The 17,847-nt window shown below is 39.5% G+C and overlaps 1 protein-coding gene across 1 annotated transcript; it reads left to right on the forward strand.

The window, feature by feature from the left end:
• Window positions 1-1,447: 1,447 nt before the first annotated feature.
• cds2 (CDP-diacylglycerol synthase (phosphatidate cytidylyltransferase) 2) lies at window positions 1,448-17,787 on the forward strand. Its single transcript, XM_058636942.1, has 13 exons — window positions 1,448-1,672; window positions 6,927-7,069; window positions 7,370-7,466; window positions 7,574-7,671; window positions 10,791-10,930; window positions 11,651-11,709; window positions 13,038-13,120; window positions 13,294-13,381; window positions 13,631-13,699; window positions 13,887-14,039; window positions 14,622-14,741; window positions 15,020-15,123; window positions 16,284-17,787. The coding sequence occupies exons 1-13, from the start codon at window positions 1,604-1,606 to the stop codon at window positions 16,417-16,419; spliced, it is 1,359 nt and encodes a 452-aa protein (XP_058492925.1). The 5' UTR covers window positions 1,448-1,603; the 3' UTR covers window positions 16,420-17,787.
• The last annotated feature ends 60 nt before the right edge of the window (window positions 17,788-17,847 follow it).

Consider the following 17,847-nt stretch of genomic DNA (forward strand, 5'->3'; position numbering starts at 1 on the left):
TGTTTGTCTCTATCTGTGTGTGGCCCTGCGATGGACTGGCGAACTGTCCAGGGTGTACCCCGCCTATCGCCCGATGTAGCTGAGATTGGCACAGCACCCCCCGCGACCCTCTGGCAGAGGATAAAGCGGTAGATGATGACTGACTGACTGACTTTAATGACAGTGAAAATCAACACCCACTTCCATCCACGTACTTTATTTCTTGAGTTTCTGACTTTCACAGGAGCAAATTACACAATATATATACTGTATACTGTAAAGGTATACCACCATTTTGATCAAATTTTACAAGTTAAGTACAAGTAAAAGTTTGTACTCAAGGTAAAGTAAAACAGTACCTTTTTTAAAAATTTAGTTGGAGTTAAAGAGACTGAGGTTCTGCAAAAAGGACGAAAAACTTTACAAATTAAAATATGCAAACACATAATGTATCAGTCAAAATGGGTCAAAGGTCACAAAAGGTCACATATATATGAAAAGTGGAAATTTAAATGATTGTGAATGTGTTATGCAATGATGTATAGCATTGCAGTAAAGAATGTACAGATGTATACAAAGACTAAGTGCGGCCATGGTTTGTCATGATTAAGTTATGTAATAGTAACACATTATTTATAGCACATTACAATATTTGTATACTTCTTCCCCCGATGACGTCAGAGAACTGATAGGAAAGTCAAGTTTACCAGGACAGAATAAACACTAGGCAATGATGCCTTAAAAATAAAAGCACAGATTCATCGCTTGCAGATTTATTATGCTTGTTTACATCTCCAGAAAAAAGGCAAATCTATAATACATATAATTCTTTATCATACTCCGAACACATGGAGGGCAGAGGAATGAGAAAAGAACTGGTTACACACTTTAGACACACTACAATTGGATTTGAATTATTATGTTTACACCTATTTATACTCATTTCAGATTTGTTTTATCATATCAGATTTTTTTTAGGATTAGTGATGTCTAATGGTGAGACAAATAGAGATCTCCTCCACTCATTCCTTGACTTTGCAGACAGGAAGTTGCTCTTATGATTCAAAATGCAAATGATGAGGCAACAAAAAAACAAATGTTTTTTTTTATTTTAAAGCAATTACACATTTACTCACAATCAAAAAGTACCGACACTGTACTTACAAACACTCTTGGATGTTGTACGCTGGACTTTGGAATTGACATAGTGTGTGTGTGTATGTGCGTCCGTGTGTGTATACTGTGCAAAATTCCATGGCCACTACTGGCTTTGTTGTTGCTAAAAAGAATAATATGATTTTATTCTGTGATCTATTGCATTTTGAATGGAATGGAAAAAGTCACAACGAAATAAAAACTAAAACCAATGAAAAATCCCAAACTATTAATATAACCTTGTTCAGGATATGAGATGCATGGACTTTATTTTGAAAAACGGAAGTAATGTTCAGCTCTCTTCATGCGTCGTTGGGTGACTTTGATCTGGGGGGGTCTTCGAAGGAACAGTGTTAAAAACAAACCTAGCTAGTGTCTTAGCCGAGGAGCCGTTAGTCATTTATCCACATCATCATCAGAAGAGTGTGTCGGAGCCTCGGGACCTTCGCTGTTGTCGTTTACTGCAAACATGACAGAGCTGAGGCACCGCGGAGCTACAGGCAGTGACCCAGCCTTACAACCGCCGTCTGAGGACAAGGTAGCTCCTGCCACCGCTCAGCCTCGCTGGAAGCGATGCTAACTCTCGCTAGCCACACTCAGCTACACCAATTTGTCAACGCTATTTGCTCTCAGTTGCGCGAGCCAGAGACAGAGCCACGTTTAAATCAATTAAAACATGTTTTCTCAGACATGCTCGCTTACATGGCGGGTTTAGAGCTAACATTTAAAATGCTACAACACAGAGAAGACGCGGGCTTTACGAATCATCTGTCAAAATACTGTTCGTTATATGACATGACTGGCTGATGGTCTTCCTGACTGTGCTGTCGTCGTGACAGTGTGGACATGTTAGTGCTTTTGTAGCCGCACAATATCAGGAAAACATGCGCTATGTTGCGATAACTTCGAGCAACATGGCACGACATAACGAGAAATGACTACATCTTTACATATATACGTTGTTAACGTATTGCTGCTTTGGTTTTGCTCCTATCTCCTATCAACTACACAGTGAGAAGCTCATTCATATGACACTGGAAAACAATATTTACATTCCAATTACATGGTTCTGTTGAACCCACCTGGATATATTTATTGCTACTGCTGAAATTATTAAAATTTAAAATTATAATTGAAATTTATAATCAACCACAGTGCCTCTTGTTGTCTAAAGTGCCCGCCCAATCGATTTCATGCAGCCTACTGCTTAAATGTGTGTATTTGACATTTATAGATTCATTTTGCATCATGAATATGACTTTACAGTGAACTATATGTTGTTCTACGTCAAAATCAAACATTTTACTTTGAAATCATGTCAAATAGTCACAAACATTGCTATATAATGATGGAATATTGTGACATCATTTTGACCACGTCAACAATTTTACCAACTCATCAGTTGGTTTCTTCCTTTTTGGGACTTTTTTCACTTGGCTGGCTCCCTCCTGACCAGACTTGATGCTTGTGTGACCTCCAGGTCATTTGAGTTTGAGACATCTGCTCTCAACACTTCTCTTCTGGTTTCTCTGCCTAGAAGTTGGAGTTTGAGTGTGTTTTATGTATGAGGGCATTTAAGGACAGTAAAATGGACCAGGCTGCAATATTAGGAGAAAATAACAAAATTGAGAATATACATAACAAAGACTGACGCAGGATATGAAGGTGTTGCTGTGTGAGCAGGGTTTTAAGATGGAATGCTTATATTATGTGGTTATAATTGCACCGCACTCTGCTTTCCTTACTCGATAAATGCAAATGTATTGAACAGCTTTTGTTACTTAAGAGTTCTAAGTCAGTCAGTCAGTCATCATCTACCGCTTTATCCTCCGCCAGAGGGTCGCGGGGGGTGCTGTGCCAATCTCAGCTACATCGGGCGATAGGCGGGGTACACCCTGGACAGTTCGCCAGACCATCGCAGGGCCACACACAGATAGAGACAAACAACCATTCACTCTCACACTCACTCCTATGGTCAATTTAGAGTGTTCAATTTACCTATCCCCACATTGCATGTTTTTGGACTGTGGGAGGAAGCCGGAGAACCCGGAGAGAACCCACGCACACACGGGGAGAAAATGCAAACTCCATGCAGAAAGCCCCTTGTCTTCTCGCTGCAAGGCGAGAGTGCTAACCACTACACCACCGTGTGGCCTAAGAGATCTAAGGAGCAATTTAATTCCTTAATTTGCTGATCAGCTTACAAAGTGTAAATTGTTAAGTATTTGTACGATGGTAGGTAATCGGTGGTTACATGAGTGTTGGAGTGGTGACTGTAGTCTTTGCTGTTTTGTTTGTAGTTTGTTTGTTTTTTCCAACAGGGCCTGTTGATTGTGTCACTGCTAAATGGCGACAGCTCACACACATATGTCCCCCCCCCCCCGCCCCGCCCCGCCCCGCCCCGACAACACACATGGGGGTTGGCTCAATACCACTTCTCTGTGTTGGATTCCGTCAATACTGATATCAGTCCAGTCCAGTTTTTTTATGTCTTTTGCATCAACGTAAGTGTTAGTAACACATTTGCAGTGAAGCATTTACCACCTAGCTATAATCAAACGTTTTAAAATCATAATAAACTGTCAGAGTGGCAGATATGTGGAGCCCTCACTTCCATCCTGGTCACATGACAATAGTGCATGTACGTGATATTTACAGGTTTTACTCTTTTTTTATTTTCCATGTCCGATCTAGTGGTTTTGACCACAGTATCAGATTAATATTGATATTGACTATTGTATTGGCTTATCCTTAACATACACATATTAGTTCTGCTGGGTTATCTTATACTTTATGCCATGTCTGTTTAGCATTGTGCTGTGTAGTGTTCAAGCTAAAGTTAAATATATGCATTGCTCCTTGCCAATACAGTTCCCAAACTAGTTTCCCACTGTATATTCAGACCAAGTAGAGACCTGTGCATTATGATGGATGTAGGCATCTACGCAGGATGAGAGGACATAGGTTGCGACATAGCAGACAAAGTAGGGATTTGGCTGGGGCCACTAGCAGAGAGGAGCTCCTGAGACAATAGCATGCCATTAGTCTGCTCTGCAGAACCGTCATATAATACATGTACAGGACACCATAGCAGGAAACCCTCAAATCCATGATGCCATCAGTTTGCTATGGTTTAGTGTAGAACATCAAGAGATCCACCATAGTATTGGCTCAGCTCGCTTGGAGCCTCACCAGTGCAGATACTAAAGGCACCAGGTACTATCCCGAATGGAAAAGCAAAAACAAACCGAGCAGAGCTGCGCCGAGTTGTGCTAGAACTCTTTTGTAGTCTTTTGAAGTCTTCCTGACATGATGAGAACAGAAAAAAATTGCTGATAGGAAAGTGGTGGAGGCATTAGCTGCATCCTGTCAGGGAAATGGTTTATTTATTAATGAATCATCTAGTGCCTTTGTCTAATGTGCTTCCTTTCCTTCTTTCCTTCTCAATGATCATCTGAGTAGACATGTGCTTTTATAGTCAATGAAAACTTTTCAAACTTTTTTTGACAAACTATCATGACCCAGTTTACATTTACAGTATAAGCTATAATTTAACATTTCTTACTATTTTACTGCCATTTCTGTAAAAGCTAATATTGTGTTGAGTAGTTCCTCAACACAACACAAGCATCCTGACCCAGTCTTTGGGAATGACTGTTTTAAAATATATTTCTGTCTGAAGACATTTACTCAAAGCTCTAAAATTGTAGTATATCTGGACACACAGATGGAGTGTGTTCCAAGGAAATGGTGCTAAAAACATGGAGATGCTCAGGGTTGCTGCTTGTCTACCAGAGAGCTTGAAAGGGGAGGAGTGTTTGTGTGAAGCATGCCCCTATTTTTAACTCGAGCATCCTGAATGACGGATATTGTCTCCATAGAAACCAGCAGGCACAGAATGAGTCTGTGTGTGTGTGTATGTGGTCTTGTGCATATGGCTGCATTCAGCTGGAGGCGACTCACAGCTATTGATGGTGAATACGCTTTTCTGAGAGAGCCTTTGGCATTACACATGACAGTTGTAGCCGAGTTAGCTGTGGTTGTTGAGCTTTAATATTGGTGTCAGTATTTGACTTTGCAGTTTGACTTTGCTTTTGATTCAGCCCTTTAATGATATAACACAACTTAATTCCTGCACAAGAACAATTTGTTATCTATATGCAGTTGATGATCCATTATCATACTTGCGTTACCATCATTTTTCCCTATTATGAAAGAAATTAAGTTAAAATAAGTTGTTCAATTGCCATGAATGTGTAGAAAGTTGCACAAAATGATATGCCAGTATCATACAATAATAAGACAGAATAACTGGACAGCTATTGATGCTGAAATGACAAATCTATGTCATATATAGATTGTTTCTAGCTGCTGTAATGTATAACAGAGTGTAGCTGTCGCAGCCATGTGCGAGACTGCATCACAGCACAGTAAGCAATCATCTGCTATGTGACTGTGAGGCAAGAACTGTGAGCCTAATTTGGTCAGCAGCAGCAGAGAGGTCAGTGGGGTTGTTGTGAATGACGGCCTGTTCTCTGTCTCTTTTCCCCAAAGAAAATGCGACTGTGTGCGAACTTCCATCATCTGACAGAGGAAAGGCTATTAGTCCGTCAGGCTTTAGTTTTTTCATGGTGCGCGCATGATGGAGTATGACTGAAAACACAATGAAGCACCCATGAAACGTGTCAGACGTGAATTCTACTGCTCAGAAAACTCGCAGAGCCCGCTCCCATAATGCTGCTGTATACACACAAATGCTCCCTCAGTTAGGTCTGATAGTATTATGTGACAGACCGTTTTCAGATGAAGGACGCAGCATACAAAATAATGTGCAATGTAGTTGAGCAATTATACATTTTATCAGAAGAAACAGGTTAGGGTTTGGGTTATTCATAAGAATCGGCCTTTGTGATCTTGTCGAGCTCTTATCTGGTAACATCCATTATCTGATAGTTGTGTATGGGTGTATTTTAAGATGGCCTCCATTAGTGAACAGACGGTTCTGAGAAATCAACAATATGGACGGAGATGAATTGGCACAGTGCACATCCTCCCACACACACAGCACAACACATCCCTGTGCTGGCAGGTCTGCTGCTTCTTTGCTTATTACTATTAAATCCATGGATACCATGAGCCTGAGGCTGATGTCTGATATAATGATATAATCAGTGCTTCAATTTAACAGTACAGAAAATAAATACATATTCACAACTCAATCTTAATAGCTCAGAAAATGTAGATATGTTCTCATGTGTTGTCTTAGGCCTGAGTTGCTGCTGCCTTCTCTTGTTGTTGTTCTCATTTTAACTGATACAGTGACACCGTTTGTCTCAAAGTTACCCGTGGGAACAAAGTGCAGAAGGAATTTGTGTCGGTTAGAAGAAAATACTGTGTAACCTAGACACAATGTGATGTAATTAAGTTTGAGGCCATTCCATGGCAGTCATCGAGTAAAGGGTGTTTACTTTTGGTTTTACTGTTCATAGTGTGAGATGAAGCCTGAACGGATCTGCAAACATTTTATCGTAAATGTTCCTATGTTTTTCGAATAAAAATGATAGTAATGATGTAAAAATGACCATTCCCTTTGATATTTATTCAAAATCGTTCAGCCCTACTAAAAAGCTCACCACTTTTTAGAGAGTCTGCAAAGACAAAAAGGTGGACATTTTTAAAATGATGATTTAGAGAATAGTTTTTTTTATTGATTCTGTGATATTTTCTATCTTTGCTAAATATCAGGGTCTTATTCCTCCCCTTGTCTGTCTGTCTGTCTGTCTTTGTGTCAGGGTTCAGACAGTGAGGCGAAAGTGGACAAAGATGGGTTGTCGGACAGTGAGGCCAAGGTGGACTCGGGGGTCCCAGAGGTGCCCGTCCCTCCTGATGACACCCCTGAGGTTCTAAACAAGGCCTTGTCTGGACTCTCCTCAAGGTACCACAACTGTTGAAGAGAGAATCATACATCACACTAATGTATACAGTAATGAAAGCTTTGGGAATATGATGAGTATGAGTTTGAGTACGACTTTTAACGCTTAAATGGTTACTGTGTGGTTTATATGAAATAAAAAGACTGCAGTCAGACTCTTTCTGATTTACTTTCCTTATGCATAGTTGACTTCAACTGATCCAACATTAAACCGTATGTTTCTGTTTGTTAACCTCTGTGTTGTATTTCCTCTTAGAGCTGACATTGAACAGCAGTGTTTGTTTGTCTGTGAACTCTCCTCAGATGGAAGAACTGGTGGGTACGAGGAATCCTCACACTGGCCATGATCTCCTTCTTTTTCTTCATCATCTACTTGGGCCCCATGGTGCTTATGATGATTGTGAGTACAAGCATCACCGATGGTTTGGACCTTGTTGCAGTGTGTAATATTATGTAATATTCTTAATCGCTATCTCTAACACATTCCTTGACACTGTCCCTGTGCAGGTCCTCTGTGTGCAGATTAAGTGCTTCCAAGAAATCATTACCATCGGCTACAGTGTCTACCACTCCTACCACCTTCCCTGGTTCAGGACGTTGAGCTGGTGAGGATGTGCACACACAGCGGACACAACGATCACACAATCCACAAGGGTGTTGTGAAACTGCACATATCCTCGTTTGCTTCTGTCTTAAAGTTTTGTCTCGTGTTTTATGTGTTTCAGACTTCTCAAGGTTTGTTTTCTGACCTGTTTTGAATCTTGATTAGACCAAGGACTATTAAGCCAATCAGCAAACTTGCTGTGAATTATCAGTTGTCTGCAGACCTGCCAACCTCCGTAGACAGTAAACACATTTTGAGATCAAAGTACAGTAGTTTGGTTTGTCAAAGTAAAGTAGCAACAATGATCGTCTTGTGAGTTTGACCAGTTGTATAGGACTCAAGAGTCCAGCCTGCAGAAAAGCAAAAGGAAAAATACCAAAATATAATTGAATTAGTTTCCCTGGCCTTCACTCAGTGGGGAAAAAAATCATAGGCAGTGATGAGTGACAAACGATAATGTCATTTTAAGACATCGTAGCAAATCATGTAAAAATCAGTGTTTGAAGGAATCTGATGGTTACAAACAAGGCAGAACATTTACTGAGAAAGGTGGCCGTGTCACTGTTTGTCCACATTTTCCCAATCTGTGTTCTGCACAGTCTACAGTGCAGATGCTAATATTTGTCATAAATGATCAGTTGGCACGTTACAGCTTTAAGTGTATAAAACCACAACAGAAGTCGCAATACTAGCTTAACATTTAGATTTAATCCTTTGAAACAAGTGCTCCTTATTTCATAATATCTGACAATAGAATTACAATACAATACAAAATGGGTTTCAACTAACTACTATTTTGTGAGTCGACTTGGATTATTGCCATGACAGTGACACCACACATACTTGGTGGCTCTTTTACATTGGTATATTTTATGTAATAAACAGCCCAGAAGCACATCAGATTGTTTGAAGTAATCAACATTTCCAACAGAGGGTGGTGTGAGTGTAGCTTGGCCTGCATCCATGCTCTCTTGGCTCATCAGAAGAAGACGAGAGTGATGTTATGTTGTTGTGCTGAGCGTTACGCCAAAATATCAGTATGTATGGTTCAACACCATAGATGGCACTAGTTACAAAGTCAGTGGAGGCATCACACACAAGTAAAGCATCTGACGACACATTATAACGCGCGTACAGGTAACTAACATTAACCTGCAACTTATATTCCCATAAATGTTTGTCGACATAGTTGACCATTGATAATACAAAATACTATAATATAAACAATAAATATGCACATATTAGGGATGCCAATTGTTCCAAAAAAAAATCTACTTTCTATGAATATTGACTAACAATCCCTTTGTAAAGATTCTAACCGCTCCCACCCCCACCCACACACACACACACACACATACACAGAACGACTAGTGCTAACAGGTAAACTGACAGCTGAGTCTGCGGATTTGTTCATAAGTTGAAGAACCTGAAATATAAGTCCACACATTTCAGATCCTCTGGTGTCATTATTCTTCACCCAGTTAACAGTTATGGCCTCCATTTTCACAGCAAAACAACTGAACATCTATCTTATTTTTCTGATGGGTCAAGAAGACTTTAAAAGTGGATCCAATGCTGTGCACACAGCACCCTCTGCTGGACCACATGGTAATTACTTCAAACAGTCTGACGGGCTTTTTTGCTGTATATTTTGAACTTGAACAGTTATTTGTTTTTTTTTGACATAAGGCAGCGCTCCGAGACATTCTTTCAGGTTGGCAGATCTGCATTGTATTACCTTTTAGAAGTAGATGTGTACAGTCAGTGTACATCTGGGGTTTTCAAGGTCTGACACCGCCTCACACACCCACACACTCCCCAGCCACTCAGCCGCTTTGAAATGTCCTTGTTACTATCATTGCTTCACATTTATACTTAAAAATACTGTTTTCTGTTGTTAGTAATAGCTTTAATGAAAATGTATTTGCACAGTACTATGTATATACGTGTATGTGTGTATATGTGTATATATATATATATATATATATATATATATACACATATACACACATACATATATATACTATTTATACATTATGTCTCTGTTGAGATTAGGCTGAGTTATGACTCAGAAAGAGAACATTTATTTTCATGTATCTTTCAGCATTTTGGCCTACGGTTTTAATTATAAATGCTGCTGATATATATATATATATATATATGTATGTGTATGTATATATATATATATATATATACACACACACATATGTATATATGTGTGTGTGTATATATATATATATATATATATATATGTATGTGTGTGTATGTATATATATATATATATATATATATATATATATATATATATATATATATATATATATATATGTATATATACACATACACACACACACACACATATATATACTATTTATACATTATGTCTCTGTTGAGATTAGGCTGAGTTATGACTCAGAAAGAGAACATTTATTTTCATGTATCTTTCAGCATTTTGGCCTACGGTTTTAATTATAAATGCTGCTGACTGTGCTGCTGACATGGACTCATCAAGTACAGATACATGCACAACAACCCCTGCATGTACCTGGAACATGAAGTATCAACATGACACTGCCTTCTGTCCAACGGAGGCACACCTCACAGTTTGAAAACCTCTGGTATTGATGTATAGATAGATAGATAGATAGATAGATGGATAGCAGAGTTTTGATATTCATATGCCATATGCAGATAAAAACATGATGAAAAGTCAAAACATCATGTGCCCATGAGGACAGTTTACTCACATGATTCATTTCAAGAGTAAATTAAATCAGATTTTTGGCTGCCTTACTGATCCATTTTGTAAAAATAACTGTGACATCTAACGGTGAGTCTGCAGATTGCAACAAATGGAGGGCTCCTCTACTTCCTCATGTGTGTCAGGGAACTATGGTGGCCTTCACATACCAACAAATGATGTTCTTTTTTTTTTATTTGTGTATTAAGCTTCTGCTGATTCAAATGACTAGTTTGTCCCTTTGGACTCTGATAGAATCGATGAGGGTCTCTGTAAAGCAAGGCCCTTATTTACAGTGCATTGAATTCAGAGTCTAATTAGCATCCGTCCTAAAACTGTCAGATGTGTGTGTGTGTGTTCTTAATCCTTTTGCCTGACAGGTACTTCCTGCTGTGTGTCAACTACTTCTTCTATGGCGAGACTGTGACAGATTACTTCTTTACCCTGGTGCAAAGGGAGGAGCCACTTCGTATCCTAAGCAAATACCACCGTTTCATCTCCTTTGCCCTCTACCTCACAGGTACACTGTTTCCCACAGCACCTCTGCTCTGTTCAAACGTTTACTGTCACGGTGTTTGAACCGAGCACAGATGAAAAAAAAATGAAGTCATATTCATATAAATTGTCAGACTTGATAACCAAATGGTTTTGATTGTTCCGCCATGTTAAAGTAGACAGTACAGAGTCGGTTATTTCTGGCGCCGCACAGACTGCTTAAGTCCCACTTCCTGTGCTGCAGGTTGTCTGTTAGTCGCTCAGTGCTGCTTTAGCTGCCTCCAGAAGGCAAACAGGATGTGGTGAGGAAGGAAGAGCTCTGTCTCTCTCTCTCTCTCCTGCAGACGAGTTTCAAGGTGAAACTGATTGACTCGTTTCCTCTGACACATCTTCTGAGCGGTGACAGTGACAGAAAATGCTTAAATCTACAGTGTGATGTCATGACGTGGTTATATTATGTTGTAAAGGAGTGAATTTCCCCGCGAGCAGAGCGTCTCTTTCAGTATTTCTGCTGTTTTTTTGTTCACAATCACTCATCTTTGCTCTGTGTCTTATGACAGGAAGCAATCCTGAGCTCCACATCAACACTTGGCTTTATGTTTTAAATAGGTCGATCTAAATTTAGTCAGTTTGACCAGAGATGACCTGGATTCTGAATTAATAAATCTCCTCCTCCTTACGGGGCCTAAAGCTCTGTTTATGTCCTTATTTGGTATCTCATGCAGCATTTGTCGTGTTGTTGCAGGTTTCTGCATGTTTGTGCTGAGTTTGGTGAAGAAACACTACCGTCTCCAGTTCTACATGGTAAGAGAACAGCAAGCCTCAAGGCCTGTGCTGGGTTACTGATGAAGTTTGCTTTAAATACAGACTCTCTAGTGAAGAGAGAAGTGGGCCAGATGTTATTATAACAGAAGTCTCTGTCACACAGTCAATGGAACACTTTGCTCAGTTAGAAAAGCTGCCTCTGCTGCACAAAAAGCTGTTTCTGCGCCGCGACACTGAAAACTTCCACATTTTCCACTCATCTTTGTTAATGTGATAAAGTGTCTGTGTTATTGTCTTATCTGCAGTTAAATAGACATTTACAATTCACACTCCACTTCTGTTGTGGCTGAAGTTATTTGATAAATATGAATGATTCAATTCGTGATTACTCATGTGATCAAAAATGTCAACTTTCAAAACAGGAGCTTCGGCCCAGAATAATCTTTTCAAATTATAACCGTTGCTACTGAAGTTAATCTTGTCAGAAGAAGCCTTTGTTTGGCAGTTATGTCATTATTAAAGCTGCAGTGTCTAACTTTTGTTAAGGGCGGCAGCGATTATTCGATTAATTATAAATTAATCATCAACTATTTTGATAATCGATTAATCTGCTTGAGTGTTTTTCAATAATTAAAACTTCAAAGCTTCTTAAATGTGAATATTTTCTGTTTTCTTTGCCCCACATACCATTAAGAAATCATTAAAACTCAACCATTTTGGTTTGTGGACAAAACATTTTACGCACCAAACAAGTTATTAATTAATCAATTGTAAAAATAATTGTTTGTTAATTGTGAACAACTCTTTTTTTTGAGCGGTAGAATTCACTTCTGAAACTTTATGTGGGTGTTTTTTGTGTGTTTGCAGCCGTGTCTGTTTAGTCGTGCACTGTTGCTGTTGCGTTTGTTTGTCTTAACGTCAAACAGGTCACCTCATGTGTGCAGTGCGGGAGGGTCAAAATATTAATCTGTTGATATATATCGTCATCCTTCCCCGTGCAAACAAATTAAGACGCTCTAAAGTCAACAGTCCCTAATGAGGGAAACGGGTGGAAGTTACCTGGCTGAAGGAGAGGGAGTTTACAGCAGGATAATGTTCACTACATGGATTTTATGAGAAAACCTTCACTTTTAACTTTTCACAGACGTTTTGTTTTCTTCAGTTAGGCAGATATTGTGATTTATGATGGTCTTGCAGTATATTTATACTATTGGGATGTTATTGGCATCGTGGACCATGTATCGCGTGTTGTATTGTATCATCAGGTGCACCATTTCTATTCATACAAAAATGTCAAAATGGGACATAATTGGATAAAATGTTGAACTGAAAGCTACATAAAATCCCTGTTGTTCTTGTCTCCACAGTTTGGATGGACTCACGTGACTTTGCTGATTGTGGTGACTCAGTCTCACCTCATCATTCATAACCTGTTTGAGGGCATGATCTGGTAAGTGAGCAGCTTTTTACTACTGTACATGAGTGTAAATGCAAAACAGCTCCTTCTCTCTGAATCTAATAATGCTCATCATGTTGATTTGTGCATGTGCAGATCATTATCGCTGTTTAAACCTCATCTCTTGTGCCGTGAAGCTCATTGTGACCTCTGGTTTGTTTGGACAGGTTCATCGTTCCCATTTCCTGTGTGATCTGTAATGACATCATGGCCTACATGTTTGGCTTCTTCTTTGGCCGCACTCCTCTGATCAAGGTCGGTTTGTGTCGTCGTTCTTTGTAAACAAAGATGTTATATAGCAACAGAATACACATCTGGATGTAAGTTCCTACCCAATATTTAAGATAATTCTGGGGATCTCTAGGTCACCTTCTAATTTAATTTGATTATAAAGTGATTTTCATCTTCATTCATTCGATTTTTTTTGTATTTAATCATCCGTATTTAATAATCCGATATAATTACTTCCATTATTATTGTTAACCTTCACTCTTTCATCTGCAGCTGTCGCCTAAGAAGACATGGGAGGGATTCATTGGAGGATTATTCGCTACTATTGTGTTTGGCATCCTGGTAAGACACGATTCCCACTTTACCAGTTATTTTCATAGAGAATTTGACGTTTTATTTGCTCTGGTTCTCACACTATATCGTCGACATTATTGTATATTGTATATTATTGTATATATTGTCCCCCTGTGTCCTCCTGTGTGTTGGTGCTGTAGCTGTACTTGAGAACTGAAGCTCGCTCTGTTTGCAGCTCTCCTATGTGATGGCTGGCTGTCGCTACTTCGTGTGTCCCGTGGAGTTCAACAATGACTCCAACAGTTTCCAGGTGGACTGTGAGCCCTCTGACCTTTTCCAGCTCCAAGACTACACTCTGCCCAGTGTCCTGGAGTCTGCCACAGGATGGGTAAGAGTCCCCTGCACTCTCCCTGTCGTCTCATAGTAACACATTTTATGAAACTGACAGAAAATTGGATATTGACACTCGCCAGCACAAGTGGCACCAGTGTGGTCTTCTGCTGCTGCTGCTGCTGCTGCAGCTCATCGACTTCAGGCTTTAAAGTGTTGTGAATTCAGAGACGGTCTTCTTCTCTCAGAGAATTGCTGCGGAATACCATGTTCAAAGTCATTTTTAAATAATATTTCTTCCTGCACATGACTGTATGTACTGAGTTGCTGCTGATTAGATTTTGGTGTTAACAAGCAGTTAATTATGTACACCTAATATAGCAGCCAGAAGATTTTTGTAAATGATTACATCTTTAGTTTATCAGGGCATAACGTGCAGTTTGAGCAGTGTTGCCAAATTAGTAACTTTGTGGCTGGATGTGGGGAATTTTCAGAGTGCAGGGTGCACAACCACATTTCTGAATTTCGTTAGGAAATGCTTCACTGAAAAAAGTAAAGTACAGGGTATAGAGGTAAATGTGTACACTTTTATCTTGAAAATACACTCTGCTGCTCTTCACATTCCCTGTTTTCTCCACAGACGACGGTGCGTCTCTACCCATTCCAAATCCACAGCATTGCGCTCTCTTCCTTTGCCTCCATCGTCGGTCCCTTTGGCGGCTTCTTTGCCAGCGGCTTCAAGAGAGCCTTCAAGATCAAGGTAGAGATGAAGGACATGAGTCAAGATGACCTGTTGCCTTTAGTGTTTTCCTTTTAGTATGTGTAACAGGGTTAGGATTGTTTCCTTTTTCTTACCCAGCTGTGATACCAGCCATAAAATATGAGTAGGTTGAAAAGTGGTCAGTATGATTGACGGCTTGTATTGTCCAGTAGGTGGTCAAATCACAATACCAGAGGACTAGGTCCATTTTTAGTTGACTTATTTGAGCTCATGTTAAAGACTTTTACACCTCTGTGTTTTCTCCGTTGTCCTTGCAGGATTTTGCCAACACTATCCCGGGTCACGGTGGCATCATGGACAGGTTCGACTGCCAGTACCTCATGGCCACATTTGTTAATGTCTACATCGCGAGCTTCATCAGGTAAACACACAGCGGCGGCGTGAAATGTCACATTTGAACACACTCTTTTATTTCTGCCTTTACGTGTGTGTGTGTGTGTGCTCTTACATTACTTTATATGCCTATTCTGAAGTTCTTAGCACGTTAGCTGTAAAAGGTAAAGACTGCAGCTTTATTTGGATCAGATAAACACTAATATCCCTGAATCCATCTTAGATTATCTCTTTGCTTCTTTGACATCATGAGAAATTCAGCTTGATACTTTGATTTGACTGTGTTTTTATGTTTTTTTATGTTTTTTTTTGATTTGTGTATAAAAAAACCCGAATGGAAATGTTTGAAATATTACATGAAAGTTCTTTCGTTTGAGGAAGATGAATTTATGGGATTTAATAAGGATGAACTGGACGTTTTGGATCATTTAAAAAAACTTTAAATATATCAACATTTAGTTTTGTCATAAGCAGTCAATGATACAATTAAAAAAAAAAACATGATGCAGATTAATTTGTTACACCGTTGTGTCATGGGCTCAGTAGTTCAGGTGTCTATAAATCATCTGTGCATGTAGGTAGTGATCTATGTGCCTGTGACTGAGAAATAGCATTGATAATCAACTGTATTTGCATTAAATCTGATTGTTTTACCAACGATATTTAAGTTCCCAACTTTCAATTTTGAAAATATCCTGTTTATTCACATTAACTCCCATGGAAAGTTTACAATTTTGCAAACCCAATCACAGAATATTACCTCCTTGGCAGTGCACTTTACCATGTCTTGTCATAATATTGTGCTCTATTTATTGTGATAGATAATGTTTTTATATAATTCTATTACACTTGTGATTGGGTGAAAAGCAAGTAATGTACATGAAGTTGAAAAAGATTTGTGTATAAAAGGTAAATGTGAACGTTAGTACAGTAGAAACCGATTCAGTTAATAAAGAAGAAATCACACGAGCAGTTTAGATATTTCACTTCACTGCACTGGGTCAGCAACAAGAAAAACAACAATACACATTCTTATATTTCTCCATATTTGCTTAGATGCAAATTTCCTTGAAAATCCGGTTAAAATTTGCAACACAATTTAAATAGAAACCCAGCTAATGGAAAGTGAAGTCAAGTGGATTCTGAAAGCGAGGACGTGTCTTTGATCGTGTCTCTGTCCTCTTTCAGGGGCCCCAACCCGAGCAAGGTCATCCAGCAGCTGCTGGCCCTGCGTCCAGATCAGCAGCTTCACATATTCAACTCCCTGAAGGCTCACCTCATAGAAAAGGGCCTGCTGCCGGCGCTGGAGGAGGCCGCCGCCTAGAGGCCGCCCGCGCTCCTCACTCTGAAGACGAGACGGGAGCGGAGGGAGCGGCGCCCGCGGCTTCTGTGCTGCCCAAGAAATGTGGGAGGTGCGCAGAGCTTTGTGTGTGAGGGAGAACACATCGGACAGGGAAGAAAAAAGAAAGCCACAGCATTGGGTCATTCCATTTCATGCGTGTTTGTGTTCATACAGTTTGTGACACCAGTACTTTCAGGTCACGTCCGTCACATTTCCACTCTCACCGCCATGTATCTTCTCACCGTGTTGAACAAACTCTCACTCTGCTGTAAACAGATCATCCTCTATATACCTGGTTAATGTGTGTTCATGTTTTACTGTACTTTTTATTTGAATGCACTGCCCTCAACCCTGTTACTCCTCACTGTACCGTGACTCCAGCTCCACCCTCCCCCCCAAAAAAAATAACTTTTAATTTTCTTTATTGTGATTGTTTCTATTTATATATATATGGATGTTTTTATATTTGCTATGTTCTATTATTATATATTAAGGTTGTGTGTCCGAATCCACTTTCACCGTCTAGTAGGTGCATTTCCCTGTGTGTGTGTGTGTGTGTTACCCTGTGTTTGCTGCCATTCAACATTGCAAATCCTCTCACACTCGTGGCCAAATCGTTGTCATTCTCATTCTCATGCAGAAATATGAGATGAACAACTAAATTACACTGAGGTATTTCATTGTAACCGACACACGCGCACACACACACACCTCCATCCAGTATCTGATTCCTGTCAGTGTTGTGTTACAGTCCATAGACATGTAGCATTGCTCCATGAAAACAGGTCTTTTATCATCACATCCACCAAAAACGTTACATTTTGGCTGTGATTCTGTGTTATTTTTTCTGTGGATTTAGGTTTCGGCCCAAGAAAGAAATGGTGACAATTACTAATTTAAAAGAATTGTTAAAGGAATACTTCACCGATTAGCATTTAGCTTTGTATTACTAGAATAGGGCTAGTATTTTTTGAATGTTTGAAACCCCAATGCTAATTCCGCACTTTTTAGACCCACTTGTAGGGGGACGGGACCTCATTCCCAGAATGTAAACAGTGTCCGCCATCTTTGCTAACAGCTACGCTAACAGGTGTCACTGGTGGCCACGTAACAAAGACAAGAAGGAAGATATTTCTCGAGGTTGGGGAAGCACAATGTTTCAAAAATACTAGCCCTAGTCTAGTAATACAAAGCTAAATGCAAAGTATTCCGTTAACCTTGAGAAATCCGGGTTTTCTCAGCATTTTTTGATCATTAACTTTATAAAAATAACAGTCGTATTATAGGTTTCGGTTACTGTGTATTTGGGTGAATCTGGTTTTAATCCATAAAGATCCTGTGGGAAACTGAGTTTGTGCTAACAGTCATTTCATGATTCATGATTATTTTTACTGTTTTGTTATATTTTTT

The sequence above is a fragment of the Solea solea genome, chromosome 8, assembly GCF_958295425.1.
Source record: "Solea solea chromosome 8, fSolSol10.1, whole genome shotgun sequence".
NCBI lineage: Eukaryota > Metazoa > Chordata > Actinopteri > Pleuronectiformes > Soleidae > Solea > Solea solea.